A 15,346-nucleotide genomic window follows, 5' to 3' on the forward strand; every position below is an offset into this window, starting at 1 on the left:
AGAATCTCAGACTCTATCTATTCAAGGCCTCCTGAATCAGAATCTATAGTTTACTGTGTTGCCCAGGTGATCTGTATAGACGTAAAATTCTGACAAGTACTAAGCCAGCAGAATGCTAATTTACGCACTGTAGAAAACCATCTTATCGATTTAGTTTTCTGATTACATACTTCACCATAATTATCATTTGATTCTTTAAAAGCAAATATCGCAACTGTGTATTTTCCCCAAATCTAAAAAGTATTAATCCCTATACTTTAAAAAGCCTAGGAGAAGAAAAGTAAACTGAAGAAAGCTACTAGAAAGAAGCTAATTCAAAAGAAGGTAGCATTAAGGAACAAAAGCACTCAAGAGGAAAACACTCCCGAGAACAATTACCATTAATATAAAAGTAATTACATAGAAGTATATGAGAATAGAATTTTATGTTAATTAGTTATAGCCACAATGTACAAAAATACTGCATATCCTCAATATTACTAAAATTAAATATCTACACTGTGCTTTCTAGTACATGAAATATTTTACTGTATTCCACCTTGAACTGTATTATTTGGGGGATCTAAACCATTAATTTTCTGTAAGATTGATAAATTACTTCATTTTTTGCAGGTCCTCACGTGCTCCAGCCAATGCAGCTTCAGCAGATAGTGCCCTGGCTTCCATGTGTTTCAATTTTTCAACAAGAGATGCATTTTCACTGAGCCCATTGGGATATGAGAATGGGATTGACACCGGTTCATAAAGGTCTTCTACATCTAAAAAAATGAATGGACATTGTTTTCAGGCCATTTTATAACAACGAAGCACATATACATGTGTTACAAATAAATATATACTAAGTGCCAAGAAAAATCAGTACATTTAATATTTAATATCCAAATTTTGAGTTTATAAAGAACCTGCTATTAGTCTAAGTTTTTCACTAGTTGGCTAAACGGAACACACAAACAAACAGTAACTGCACTGAATCAAACCCAGGACAAACGAAAAAAGTAGCAGGAAAAAAAATGCTAATATTTATTGATTGGGTATCCTTCAAATTCATGTATCACATCTCGTTTCATCTTCAAAACAAACCTAAAATATAAACATTCTTCCCTGTTTTAAGACATGGGAAAAATAAATTTCAGAGAAAATGACTAGCCCAAAGTCATACAGCTGTTTAATGAGTGAACTATGATTCAAACCCATGCCTGCCTTTCTAGCCCATGTCCTGCCATCACAGAGGGCCACCTCTAGTCTCTGGGTCTTTACCTATAGAAAAACAGGTATTACATTTAGCTATTCCTTAAGGACAACATGGAGGTAAGGAATTTTATACATTCACTAAGTTTTTCATCTTGGGTAAGGTGGTATGCAATCTATACACCGTCTTAGTGCTGATATTGTTAAATATCCTAATTCCTAATATTATTAAAAATAGATTTAATTTCACTATATGTAAATTAGTAACTTCTGCTATAGAAGTTAATGTATGTAAATCATTAATTCTGCAAACAGAAATTAATATACGGAGCTAGTGAGTTATACAAAACTTCAATATCCATTGACTAGTCTAATTAACTTTCACATCAACCTAAAGTAATAAAAACAATACAGGTATTATACTGTCTCCTCAGAGCAGCACTGAGGGAAACAGGAATTTTTTTCCCCCATTTAGTCTTTACTTGCAACAATTCTTTAGAGCTGAGACAAAATACTAAGTTTAACAAATTCACAATAATATTATATAACTTAAAGACTAACGCCTAAATTGACCTTGTTATAAAAGCAGTGCAGGATAATCAGTCTGGCAGAATACTGACTCTTTGCTTTAAAAACTATAGATTCATCCACTATTTAATTCATCCAAAATTAACAACAGCAACAAAATACTGCCAAACTGTTAAAGGATGGTGTACCATTTCTCTACTTCCTACTGTAACTCTCATTGTGTATCGTGTCTTCAAAATTCTTTGAACTGTTTGCAAACCACCTTGTTAAAGAACTGAACAAAGAAATTGGCTTGTTTCAGCTAGTTTCTGTGTTTTGCTTTCTGCTACAATAGGTTAGTCACAATAAAAACTTTAAGTATTAATAACACAGTTTTCCCTTGGTATCTGCAAGGGCTCTGTTTCAGGACCTCCCTCAGATACCAAAACCCACAGATGCTCAAGTCCCTGTATAGAATGGCAATTTACACTTAGCACTTTAAATCATCTCTAGATTCCTTATAGTAACTAGTACAATATAAATGCTATACAAATAGTTGTAAATACAATGTTAAGTAGTTGGCACTGGGCAGCAAATTCAAGTTTTTTTTTAAACTTTCTGGAATTTGTTTCCTGATATTTTTGATCCAAGGTTGGTTGAATCCAAAGATGCAGAACTCCTGCATACAACAGGCCAGTTGCACACAAATAATTATAAATTAAAGGTTAAGTGTACAGCTTTGAAAATGAGAAAGGATTCAGTAAACATTAACATTCATACCTATAGTATATCCAAACAGTCTAATTCAAAGTCCTAAACCACACTCAGGAAGAACTGCCACATCTGCATTCTATCTGAGGAAGTTCAAATCACCTGGACACTATCTTGGCTGCTGGAAGCTACCACAAAAGATAGTTTATCACGAAGACCTAACAATTATGAGAATAAATCTCACAAGAGAGCTTCAAAAGACATGAAGCCAAAGCTGACAGAATTAATGGTAAAAGGAGAAAATCCTCTAATCAGTCAGGGATTCAAATACATCTCAATCAACAATTGATAGGGGCAGATTTTTAAAACTCCAAAAAGACATAAAAGATCTGAAGAAAAATACTAGCACTCTGATCCATTTATACAATAATGTGCCCAATAACTATCTTGACACTCGTGAAGAATACTCATCAGTAATTTTGTAGAATGTCCCTCAACCTGGGACTGGCTGATGACTTTTTCATTACTGGAATGAGGTTTTACACTTTTGGCAAGAACAACAGAGAAACAATGCTGTCTCCTCAGAGCATTACACAAAGGGGTTCATGATGTCAATATGGTTATTACTGGTGATGTTAACCTTGATCACTCGGTTGTGGTGGGGTCTGCTTGGTTTTTCCACAAAAGTTAACATCTCCTTTGTAACAGATTTCTTAGGGGAGATACTTTGAACTATGCAAATCCTATCTCACCCAACTAAGTTTTTGCCCACTAATCTTAGCATCCATGGGTGGCTCTTCTCCGCAAGTTACTACTGTGGTACTTGCCTAATGCTGATTTTCTGTCTCTCTTCTCCAACATTTATTAATAGAAATTCTATGTCAAAGAAAGACAATGCCAAAGAATGCTCAAACTACCGCACAACTGCACTCATCTCACATGCTGGTAAAGTAATGCTTAAAATTCCCCAAGCCAGGCTTCAGCAATACGTGAACCGTGAACTTCCAGATGTTCAAGCTGGTTTTAGAAAAGGCAGAGGAACCAGAGATCAAATTGCCAACATCTGCTGGATCATGGAAAAAGCAAGAGAGTTCCAGAAAAACATCTACTTCTGCTTTATTGACTATGCCAAAGCCTTTGACTGTGTGGATCACAATAAACTGTGGAAAATTCTGAGAGAGATGGGAATACTAGACCACTTGACCTGCCTCCTGAGAAACCTGTATGCAGGTCAGGAAGCAATAGTTACAACTAGACATGGAACAACAGACTGGTTCCAAATAGGAAAAGGAGTATGTCAAGGTATACTGTCACCCTGCTAACTTAACTTATATGCAGAGTACATCATGAGAAACACTGGGCTGGAAGAAGCACAAGCTGGAATCCAGATTGCCGGGAGAAATATCAATAACCTCAGATATGCAGATGACACCACCCTTATGGCAGAAAGTGAAGAGGAACTAAAGAACCTCTTGATGAAATGAAAGAGGAGAGTGAAAAAGTTGGCCTAAAGCTCAACATTCAGAAAACGAAGATCATGGCATCTGGTCCCATCACTTCATGGCAAATAGATGGGGAAACAGTGGAAACAGTGGCTGACTTTATTTTTCTGGGCTCCAAGATCACTGCAGATGGTGACTGCAGCCATGAAATTAAAAGACGCTTGCTCCTTGGAAGGAAAGTTATGACCAACCTAGACAGCATGTTAAAAAAGCAGAGATATTACTTTGCCAACAAAGGTCCGTCTAGTCAAGGCTATGGTTTTTCCAGTGGTCTTGTATGGATGTGAGAGTTGGACTATAAAGAAGGCTGAATGCTGAAGAATTGATGCTTTTGAACTGTGGTGTTGGAGAAGACTCTTGAGAGTCCCTTGGACTGCAAGGAGATCCAACCAGTCCATCCTAAAGGAGATCAGTCCTGGGTGTTCACTGGAGGGACTGATGTTGAAGCTGAAACTCCAATACTTTGGCCACCTGATGCGAAGAACTGACTCATTTGAAAAGACCCTGATGCTGGGAAAGATTGAGGGCAGGAGGAGAAGGGGACAACATAGGATGAGATGGTTGGATGGCATCACCGACTCGATGGACATGGGTTTGGGTGGACTCCGGGAGTTGGTGATGGACAGGGAGGCCTGGCGTACTGCAGTTCATGGGGTCGCAAAGAGTTGGACACAACTGAGTGACTGAACTGAACGCTAAAGTGGAGCTACTTCTTCCCATTTGATTATTCATGTCAATATGAATTCATGGAATTCTTCCATTAGTTTTGGCCATTAGGAGCTCCTTCATGTTGGTTTCCTGCGTTCTTCAGGAAAGTCTCTTTTCACTTTTTCTTAGGTACTTCCTTACTTTCTGGAACAATGTCCCAGGTTTATCTTGTATTTTCCCTGCCTTATCATGGAATCAATCACCTCTCTCAGGACCCTTGGCACCTTATATTAATAAAGGATTGTAAATCAAGGTCTAGACACGAGGGATGCTCATTGCTACTGACATTTTTTTAGGCCCTTTCAGCAGAGCTAGACAGTATATAAATATGTATTATAGTAATCCACACACATCTATACTTCTGTATCTGTCTATATGCACACACATCCATATTTCTGTATCTGTCTACATAAGAAATACTGTGAATTTGTACTTCTGATTCTAATCTCTCATCACAAGATTTATTTCATCCTTCAATTCATCCTCCTTTTCCAACAATGAGAAACCTGACTCTTCTCCATACTAACTTACTTTTTCCATTCTGGCATATGTGAAAATAGTGTCAGAATTGTTAATCCATACTCTCCAAGAAGGGCATCCCATGTGGCCAGTGGTAATGAATTTGCCCACCAATGCAGGAGACATGGGTTTAATCCCTAGGTTGGGAAGATCCCCTGGAGAAGGAAAGGGCAACCCACTCCAGTATTCTTTTCTGGAAAATCCCATGGACAGAGGAGCCTGAGACTACAGACCACGGGTTCACAAAGAGTTGGACATGACAGAGCAACTGAGTACACACACACACAGAGACTCAGACACACAAACACAGACACACACACACACACACACACCAGCAAGAAACCTCTTTTCTTTCTGGATTACAGCAGTACTTTTTATCTGTAGCCTCAGCACAACATCCAGCCAAGGTCTCACGTAGTTCTTTTCCTCCCCTCTCTATGCAGTATGGTTACACTATTCCTTTGTATTACAGTTCAGTTCATCTGTGAGTTCTTGCATTCCACCTCACACCAACACCACCCTCATACCCATTCAGACTCATCATTGCTGATTTAACTGTATAAAGGCTACAAAAAACATGACTACAGTCCTCAGTCAGAGCCGTACAAAGATATGTTCAGTGAAGATGTCACTCCCTCATCTCTGTTACCTGTCTCTGCTCTCTTCTTTCCAGCCTTGTCCCACAAATCCAAGTAAGTCACCAATCTCAATTTCTAGTTTATCCTTCCTATATTTCATTCGCAAAAATGAGCAGACCCATAAGCATTTTCTCAAATCTTTCCTACACGAAGAGTATCATACTATTCTTTTGAGCTTTGCCTTTTTCATTTGACACTACGTCTTGGGACTCCACTAGAAGTCCAATGATTAAGACTCTATGCTTCCAATGCAGGGGGTGCAGGTTTGATCCCTGTTCAGGGAACTAAGATCCCACATGCCACAGAGAGCAACCAAAAAATTACAAAAAAGAAACGAAAACAACAAAAGAGACAGAATGTCCTGGACAGCATTCTGCACCAGCTCAGTTCATTCTTTGTAATACAGGATTACTGCTCTGTGGTATGGATGTGCCACAGTTTATTCAACCACTCTTCCATATATGGACAGTTAGGATGTTTTCAACACTGTGAAATTACAATGCTGCAATGAATAACCGTGTTTTCTATGTATTTTCAGAGTGCTAGAGGTGTATCTTCAAGACCAATTCTTATGAGAGAAACTGCTCAGTTTAAAAGTTCATGTCCAGGTTTGTTGCCGCTGCTGCTGCTAAGTCGCTTCAGTCGTGTCCGACTCTGTGCAACCCCATAGATGGCAGCCCACCAGGCTCCACCGTCCCTGGGATTCTCAAGGCAAGAACACTGGAGTGGGTTGCCATTTCCTTCTCCAATGCATAAAAATGAAAAGTCTAAGTGAAGTCGCTCAGTCGTGTCCGACTCTTTGCGACCCCATGGACTGCAGCCCACCAGGCTCCTGCGTCCATGGGATTTTCCAGGCAAGAGTACTAGAGTGGGGTGCCATTGCCTTCTCCATCTATTTACTAATAATAACAAATTCTCTGTCATTAAGCACTTACCCTGACAGGTACTGTGCTAATATGCATTACATTTGCAACAATTTTGTAAGACAGGTGTCATTATCTCCTTTTTACAAATTAAAATTAAGGCTGAAAGAAGTTTATATGCCTTTGGGAAGTAAAGAGTTCAATACTGGTCTGCATCCATCATAATCACCACACAGCACTCAGTATCTATTGATCTGAGTAACTGCTTTCTCTTCTGAACTGCCCTATTCTTTCTACATCTCATGAAACTTACTACATTCCACCATATATTATTAATATAATACAGGACAGTCACTCAAAAACAAAACATACCTACTATTAGATTATGGGTTCTCTACAGGAAGGACTCATTTGTTAGGTTTGTACAAAATTTAACATACTACTTTTAACCTGTGAGTGTTCAATTTGAGCTTAGGGTGTCATGAAGACCACCTAGTGGGCACTTCGTCATGTATCAGAGATCACTCTGGTCACTTCTGAGGAGAAAATAAAATTTAAGAGAGGTTATAAAAACAAGAGAATCAACCTAGGCCTCACCAAATTTTAGAATTAAAGTTGGAAATCTGGCCCCAGCTCTCATTTTACAGATGAAGACTTAAAAACAGAAAGCTTAAGTGCTTTGTCCAGGGTCACTTAGTCCCTGAATCATACTTTAAGGTTCTTACTACAGCATCACACTGCCATACAACTCCTGTTAATGGTACTTCTTAAGGAAATGAGTGGTTTTCCACAGTTCTCACTTATCAGAGAACTGCTCAAATATATATTGTCAAACTACTATCTGTGACAGTATGTGTCTATTTAGAACAGTCTTGCTGATCTAAAGACAGCAACCCTCTATGTCACCCAACTGGCACAGAAACATGAAAGAAAGTAACAAATTAAAAAATAACAATAATAAATCATGAACTCCAATAAATCAGATCTATAAAGGACGAATAAGAAGCCAAATAAATTTTCACAAGATACCAGTTCAATAAGGAATGAACCAAAGCACAGAGCAAATAACTCAGAAAGAAAGCTACAGTCAAGAAATGAGTGAACCCCCTGAGTCTGTGGCTAGCTGTGAGACTGGGTTTCCTTTAAACAGTGTGTCCCTGCCTAACTCTATCCCAGAAACCAACCCCTTAAGAGGAAATGCAGATGGCATCAATGAACGTGAATATTGAAAGTGGGCAAGAATTGATTCTAAGTGTAAAATGATTTTAAAGAGCACTAGACCCAAGTGTGGATGTTCAGAGCGCGCTCCCCGGGAGAATGGATTCAGCGTTTCTTATTGCTGTTTTCCCCATTTCCACACCAGGTCAAGGACAGGTATGCTTCTGATACTTTTTTCTTCCATTGGTTTTTTTTTTTTTTAATGCTTTTCTGTCAGGTTTAAACATTTTGACGTGTCCCATTGACAAGAACATATTGTAAAACAAAAATTTTAAAGAGTAATATATGGTATGTTTGTGTTCCTGCTATAATTTGATTATAAGAAAATTATGAGGGCTAAATTACACTGTATAAATGACACTCTTAAAACTCGCATGTTTGACATAGCTTCTAAGACCCATGTAATTTTTTTGTGTCCCTTTTGAATTTTTAAACTTTTGATGAACAGTTAGAGAATATGAAAGTATTTCTGAATAAAAATAAATCTACATTTCTGGAAAAAAAAAAAAGAAATGAGTGAACCTGCCACAAGGCAGGCTTAAGAGTTAGTGTACATGGGTAAGCCCATGAGAATCAGCATGGAGTCTGCTCTGCACCAAAACAACAGCTCTGTAAATTAGATATCTTAAGAAGCGTCAATTATCTAATGATGAGGTAAAGGCAGCAAATATTGCTAAATTTACTTAAATCTAATAAATATTATATCTGATTTAAATTTTTAAATTTAGATTTAAAAGTTGTCAATTTGAGTTACATTAAAAATTAGTCTGCCAACTAAAAATTACTCTCCTATGTTTCCAAACATCTTGTACACAATGTTTATCCCAAGCTCATAGCCCTCCCGGTAACTGTTAGTGTGACTCACTTTTCAAGTGACTTAACTTACCTACTGAAACCAACTACCCAAAAGGTCTTTCGAGAATCAAGGAGGTAACATATCTCCTATAAAACCTAACCACTATTCTGCTGTAACAAATGACCCTACTTTAAAGCAGATGCTGGATGTTCAGCTTACCAAACTGAAGTAAAAGGTCATCTTCTAATACTGGCTTTAAATATTCTTCTTTCTCCCAAGGCACTGGGTTGTATACGGAATTCATATATTCAACTGTAGGATTCTGGAAGTAAAATCAATTGCATATTTTTTCACTGCACATAATCACACAATCCCCTTACCAAAAGAAAATTAAACAAAAAAGGAAAACATGTCTACATTAATACACAATTGCTATTTTAAAATGAATCTGTGTTAACCTGGCATTTCATTAACTTGACTGAATGATTGCTTAATTGTTCAGGTGCACAGTTTTATACTGTTTGGATTTGGGGGAAATGGCAATATAAATATCAACTGACCAGAAGAAAGTGTTTAAAAAAAGAGCAATCAAAGCACTTAAAAACCCCACTAGAAATCAGAAATTTCTGATTTTACATAAAGACTGTATTCTTTATCTGACACTGAATTACTTTGCCACATAATACTGATTCATCTCTCACATGCAATTAAAAACCCTACTTAAGTATGGTAAGTATGTATGGTACCACACGTAAGTATGGTACTTATATATGTATGTAAGCACCATGTATTTACCTGGTGCTATGCATTGTGCTAGTTCCTAATGTCCAGGATTCCAATATGATGAATGTCAAATTTAAAACACTTCCTTATATAGCAGCTATTCACATTCTCTTAAAAATGGGTGCACTGATAATCACTACAGTATTTCTTTAGGTTTTAAACGAAATTGTAAATTAAGCTACCATCTTACCTTAAGTCTAATAAAATTTATCAGTTTAATGTATCCATAAAATTCAAGTCCTAAAAGGGAAAAAAAATCACTTATTTCAACATGAGATTTGTTTCACTGACTTGCTCCAGAGATGCTTCTCTGGTGAGACAACAACCATAGACAACAAATTTTTAAATGCCTTCCTTGCATTTCTAGAAAACGGGAATTTTTAGAATTCTATTCTCAGAAAAATACCAGTAAGGAAAATTAGGCCCTAGATTTTACCAAGCAGTTGACACTAGAGCCAAATTCTCTAATTTCCCAATTTTTATAGCATCTACCAAACTATCATTTTGCCAAGACACAGAGTAGACAAAGTGTACTAGCTTTTACATTAAGTTAAATGATACAAATGAAAAAACAATAAGGCTTGTATCTGTTCTCATCTTTTCAGAAATGAAGCAGCATTTAAAATAAGGGAGAGCAAATAGCATGTCCAACCAATTATTATTTGTCAGGAGAAAGACTGTTATGAGAACATGTGCTGTGCGAAGTCACTTCTCATGTCTGACTCTGTGCAACCCAACGGACTGCAGCCTTCCAGGCTCCTCTGTCTGTGGGGTTCTCCAGGCAAGAATACTGGAGTGGGTTGCCATGCCCTCCCCCAGGGGATCTTCCCGACCCAGGGATTGAACATGCAGCTCCTGTGCCTCCTGCACTGCAGGTGGATTCTTTACGGCTGAGCCACCAGGAAAGCCCTGGCGAAAGACTGTTATGAGGACATACTGGTATATGAAAGTGTTTCATACACATAACAACATACAAAACCCCTATTTGATGAGTGAAAACATAAAATTATATTAAGCATGATTCCAGTTTTAAAAGGCACATTAGAAATATGAAAAAAAAAAAAAACAATGAAACAGTACTTTATGGCTTACAAAAATAGTTGCAGTTGAACTTATGGTTCACAAACATAACTGCATCATGTGTGTATCCAAGACCTAAAATCTGCCTATTTGCTATTCTTCAGTAATGTCCTTTCTAGTTATTAGTAAACACAGGGACCAAAAAGTCAATTCTCTACTGAATTAATTTTAGTACCATACTGTAGCTCTTCAATATTTATTTAAAGTAGAAGGTTCTAAGTATGTCTAGATCCAAGTCAGAACAGAATCATCATCTGAACCTCTGGCTACCACCTTAACTTTATCACTCCCTACTTCCATACTCTCTTACTGAACTCCTTATAAACTCAGTCTCCTATGCCCTGAAGTCTGTGTTGTGCTCTGAGCTGGTAGGCTGTCTTTTTTCATAATGATCTGCCTCTTTTTCCAAAGTCCACCTATACCCTTATTCTCCCTATTCTAATATTCCCCCCTTCTCTTAAAATGACTAAAATGCAATCACATGCCAAGGGCGGTTTTTTTTTCCTTTTTAGCTGTGAAGCCAATTTAAGCTTAAATACAGTGACTCTTATCTAGAAGAATGACTTATTAATATTTCCTCAAAAGCCACTTGCCAAAAACACCTTATTTTCATAAACCGTTACTATATGTTTCACTATATTAGACTTGTATAGAAAAAGAAGAGATGTGGAAAAACAAAGTTTGAATATGAATTTCATTACTAAAATTTTCTTTATTCTAAAAAATACTTACCATGTTTGTGAACCATGTTATCAATACTAAATTGATGCTCTGACTTACAGTGTGAAAATGTTTCTTCAGCAGATGTAAATAACCTGAAAAATCAAGCAATAGCTTCATGGAATAGTCCCCTAACAACTCTAAGTACTGATTTCATACTTTATCAAATATAAACTTTTCCCCCTCACTCTACAAGTTTCCAGTTTTACTTCCAATTAATAATAATAATAACCACCTGTAAAGAGGATCCCAGCACTTCTAAAGAGAGTTAGTACTTCTGAGTTCCATTTTACACCTAAAACAAACTATCCTTTAAAGGTCAAGATTAATTTGCCAAACAATAGCAATGAATTTATCACAAAGCTTTTGAGAGAGAGAAATCCTTTTGATAATCTCTCTCTCAAGACATGAACATTCCCCATGTAAGACTCTTTTTTCCTCAAAGTATCAACTCTTGTTTTCAGAGGCTCTGAACTGGCACAGCTCAAACATCTTTTAGAAATAAAGCATAAAATGTAATTTTATAACTGGCATATTTCCAAAGTGCCATATTTCAAAAAGTGGTCTTATTGTGCTCCACAAGGATTTGCATTACAGACACTGGGAGGCCCAAGCTTCTTTATTATGTTATCTGCAAAACTGAAGGATGCACAATGTTAGGAATTTACAACAGAGACACATTTTTATGCTTAGCACATAGGCAGCAGTTTTAAATAAACATTTACCAAAATAAGTTATTTTTGTACTATTTAAGCAGCCTACCACAAAGAAGTACCTCCCTGATACTCAATAAATATTTTGTGACTAGAGTATATGCACACATCCCTTATTTACCCAAATGAGGATACATGTGGAAACTGACGAAATCAAGAGAAGCTAATATACCATCAATCAGCACCATGCCCAAATTCAGGAGGAACTAGTAAAATGTTTATTAAAGTAATACTAGTCAATGCCAATCAGTCCTCTTTCATCCCCACTTGCCCAGAGAAGCAGCCAAAGTCAAAGCTTGTTGAGATGAAGAGGTAGAATTTTAAATGGAAAGAACACTGTTTTGATATAAGACAAACCACAGCTCTGCAACTCTGAACAAGTCACTGGTATTGCAATGTCAAAGGCATCAATTTCCTTCACCTTCAACAGGTGGGGATCCGCTAACAAAGGTGATTCTTTAAATGGTTCAAATGGAACTATTTACACCTGAAAAGCTTTCTACTTGTCAAACAAATATAGAAAGGGAGAGCTGGAAGGATTCTGAGGGATTAATCTAATTTAGTGACTCCCAAATTTGTTATTCTTTAGAATCACTTCTGACAGTATCTTTGTTAAAAAGCAGATTCCTAGACACTAACCCTGATTTAGAAGGGCGGAGGTGCAAAATTTAGCATCTGTTATTTTTTTTCTTAAGTGTTTTAGGCGACAACCAGACTAGGGAACCACAGATCCAGTCCAGAACACTTTTTACACAAGGGAAACTAAGGCCCGTCAAAGACCAATACTGTAACCTGGCTTCCAGTTCATGGCTCCTCCCTCTGGACAAACCCTCACTCCCAAACACGGGTTCCACATTTCCAGGGCAGCCACTCCGGTTACAGACTGCAGCTGAACCGACCACGAAAACCCACGTGGCTCGGCCACCCTGGGCCTGAGCCTGGCGCTGAGATGGACGAACCTGTCACAGAACAGGCAGGGGGTCTGCTGCTCGGCGTGGGGGAGATCCGCATCGTCCTCATCCTCCCAGCTGGCCTCATCTCCGCTGTCCGACAGGCCTGGCGGGTCCTCCTCCTCCGCGGCGCCTAGCACACGCAAACGGTCAGACGGCCTCTGACACCAGTGCTAAACGGGCGCACGAGGGGCAGGGAGTGGAGAAGGCTTTGGGCCCGGCCGGCCCTCCCCCCTGCACCTCCCCGTCCCTCTCCGCTGGGCCCCTCCGCCCCGACCGGGGCGCAGGGCGAGAGGGGGGCTCTCACTGGCCCCACGGCGGCGCGGCCTGCGCGCTGAGGGGTCGGGGTACCCACCGGTAGTGCCTGACGCTAACGAGCACATGGCTGGGGCTGCCCTGGGAGACCTGCGCGCCTCGAGACGGGGAACTGCCGGAGCAGCGCGCGCGTAGCCGCCTCAGAGCAACGCCGGCCTGGGAATCCCGGAAGTAACGTGAGCGCGCAGCGGCACCGTTGCTCGGGGAAACCTCGGGGACGCCGGGAAACGCGAGAGCGCGCGCGCCGGCTCGCGAGCACTTCCGGCCTCAGATGCGCGGCGTCGTTCGCGTGAGCTGGGGTAGGCGGGGCGAGGGAGGACGCAGCGCGCGCCGAATGTGCGCGGAAGCCTGGGCTGGGCCTTGCAGCTTGTACGTAGTTTTTGTGTTCTCCTCGGGCTGCGGGAGGCATTAGCGTTGACGCCCTCGCCTACAGCCCAGAGCCAACAGCGGCTCCGCAGCCCGCATCGCTCCCCTAGTCCATCCCTTATTCGAGGGAACAGTGGCTAGTAGAGGGCGATCTGCTTGCCGCGTCCTCTGGTGGCGGAGAAGGTCAAGCGCAGGCGAGAGCCTGGGACTCCACCCTGGTTCGGGCCCCGAGGCGCCTCTGGGGTGCGACTGGGGAAAGGGACCTGCAGAGACCATTGAATGGAATGTGCCAGGGGCCAGAGCCTGAAGGGCTGTTTTAAGCAGTTTTGTCTGTGAAGTATATGTCCCAAGTTCTAGTACCAGATGTTAGCACTGGGCTTGGCACAAATTTTATCCAGTTAACCTGACTGCTATGGCCTGCCAGGCTTTTGCCTAACATCTCAACTCATGCCTCCTCCTTGGGCCCCACTTTCCAGGGACTTCTCTGGCGGCTCAGACGGTAAAGAGTCTGTCTACAATGTGAGAGACCTGGGTTCGATCCCTGGGTCAGGAAGATCCTCTGGAGAAGGCAATGGCAAGGAGGAGCCTGGTAGCCTACAATCCAACGCGACTAAACTTTCACTCCAGCCTTTCACTTGGTGCTACCCATTTTCCCATCTCTATTGTCTATGATAACAAAGGTCTACTGAAGAGGAGGTACTTTTTGTCTTCGCCAGCAAGTCTCAGACCATTTTTCTGAAGTACTTTCCGTTGTCATCCTAGCAGCATCCAGTCAGTTTCTCAGCACCTGCGTGTGTCCTAAGTCTCTTCAGTCGCCTCGGACTCTTTGCGACCCCATGGACTGTAGCCCACCAGGTTCCTCTGTCCGTGGGATTCTTCAGGCAAGAATACTGGAGTGGGTTGCCATGTCTTTCTCCGGGGGATATTCCAGACCCAGGGATCGAACCCTTGTCTCCTACATTGCAGGTGGGTTCTTTACCACTAGCGCCACCTGGGACGCCCTTTTTCCTTTCTTTCAGTCTTTAGCCACAATACTGTTTGAGCATGAGGGAAGGGCCATGTCTCTACTTTCATTTCTCTGGCACATAATATGTGGCCTAACTTATAGTAGGTACTCAATAAATTTGCCGAGTGAACAAAAAAATTCCTTAATGAGAATTCTTTGTATTATTGCTACAGTCTTCTGAAGTTTACTCCTTTTACTGTAACCCCTAGGGGACAGAATCCATCAAATACTAGTTTTTAGGTCCCCTTATATCAGGATGTGCCACTCTGCCTTCCTTAGCCACTCAGTCGTGTCCAACTCTTTGCAAACCCCACAGACTATAGCCCGCCAGGCTCCTCTGTCCATGGAATTATCCAGGCAGGAATACTGGAGTGGGTTGTTGTGCCCTTCTCCAGGGGATCTTCCAAACCCAGGGACTGAACCCAGTCTCTGGCATTGCAGGCAGATTCTTTAACATCTGAGCCAGCAGGGAAGCCCAAGAAAACTGGAGTGGGTAGGCTATCCCTTCTCCAGGGGATCTTCCCGACCCACGAATCAAACAAACCCAGGTCTCCTGCATTGCAGGTGGATTGTTTACCAGCTGAGCTACCAGGGAAGCCCATGTTGTAGGATACTGCCAGACTATCTGCTGGCTTCGCTAGGTTAGACTTACTGTTTACTGTTGTAAACCCACTGCCTACATGTCCAGTGGCACACAGGAGTGGCACGTATTATTGAATGAACTAATGAATTCAAAGTCATTTGTTAACTGGGCTCATCCAGC

At 40.5% G+C, this 15,346-nt stretch overlaps 1 protein-coding gene across 2 annotated transcripts in view; it reads right to left on the minus strand.

Annotated features, from left to right (window-relative positions):
• PRMT3 (protein arginine methyltransferase 3) overlaps positions 1-13,466 on the minus strand; it is a 137,911-nt gene extending 124,445 nt beyond the window's left edge. Inside the window, exons 1-6 of one of the 2 annotated variants that reach the window (XM_040255664.1) lie at positions 13,252-13,466; positions 12,906-13,029; positions 11,246-11,328; positions 9,624-9,673; positions 8,870-8,972; positions 599-758 (exon numbers count right to left, since the gene is read on the minus strand). In XM_040255664.1, coding sequence (XP_040111598.1) covers positions 599-758; positions 8,870-8,972; positions 9,624-9,673; positions 11,246-11,328; positions 12,906-13,029; positions 13,252-13,279 — 548 coding nt within the window. In that variant the 5' untranslated portion in view covers positions 13,280-13,466. Of the gene's footprint in view, positions 1-598; positions 759-8,869; positions 8,973-9,623; positions 9,674-11,245; positions 11,329-12,905; positions 13,030-13,251 lie in introns of those variants that run through there. The other variant, XM_040255665.1, reaches the window with a different exon arrangement.
• Positions 13,467-15,346: the final 1,880 nt, after the last annotated feature.

This window comes from Oryx dammah, unplaced genomic scaffold (genome assembly GCF_014754425.2).
Source record: "Oryx dammah isolate SB20612 unplaced genomic scaffold, SCBI_Odam_1.1 HiC_scaffold_15, whole genome shotgun sequence".
Taxonomy (NCBI): Eukaryota; Metazoa; Chordata; class Mammalia; order Artiodactyla; family Bovidae; genus Oryx; species Oryx dammah.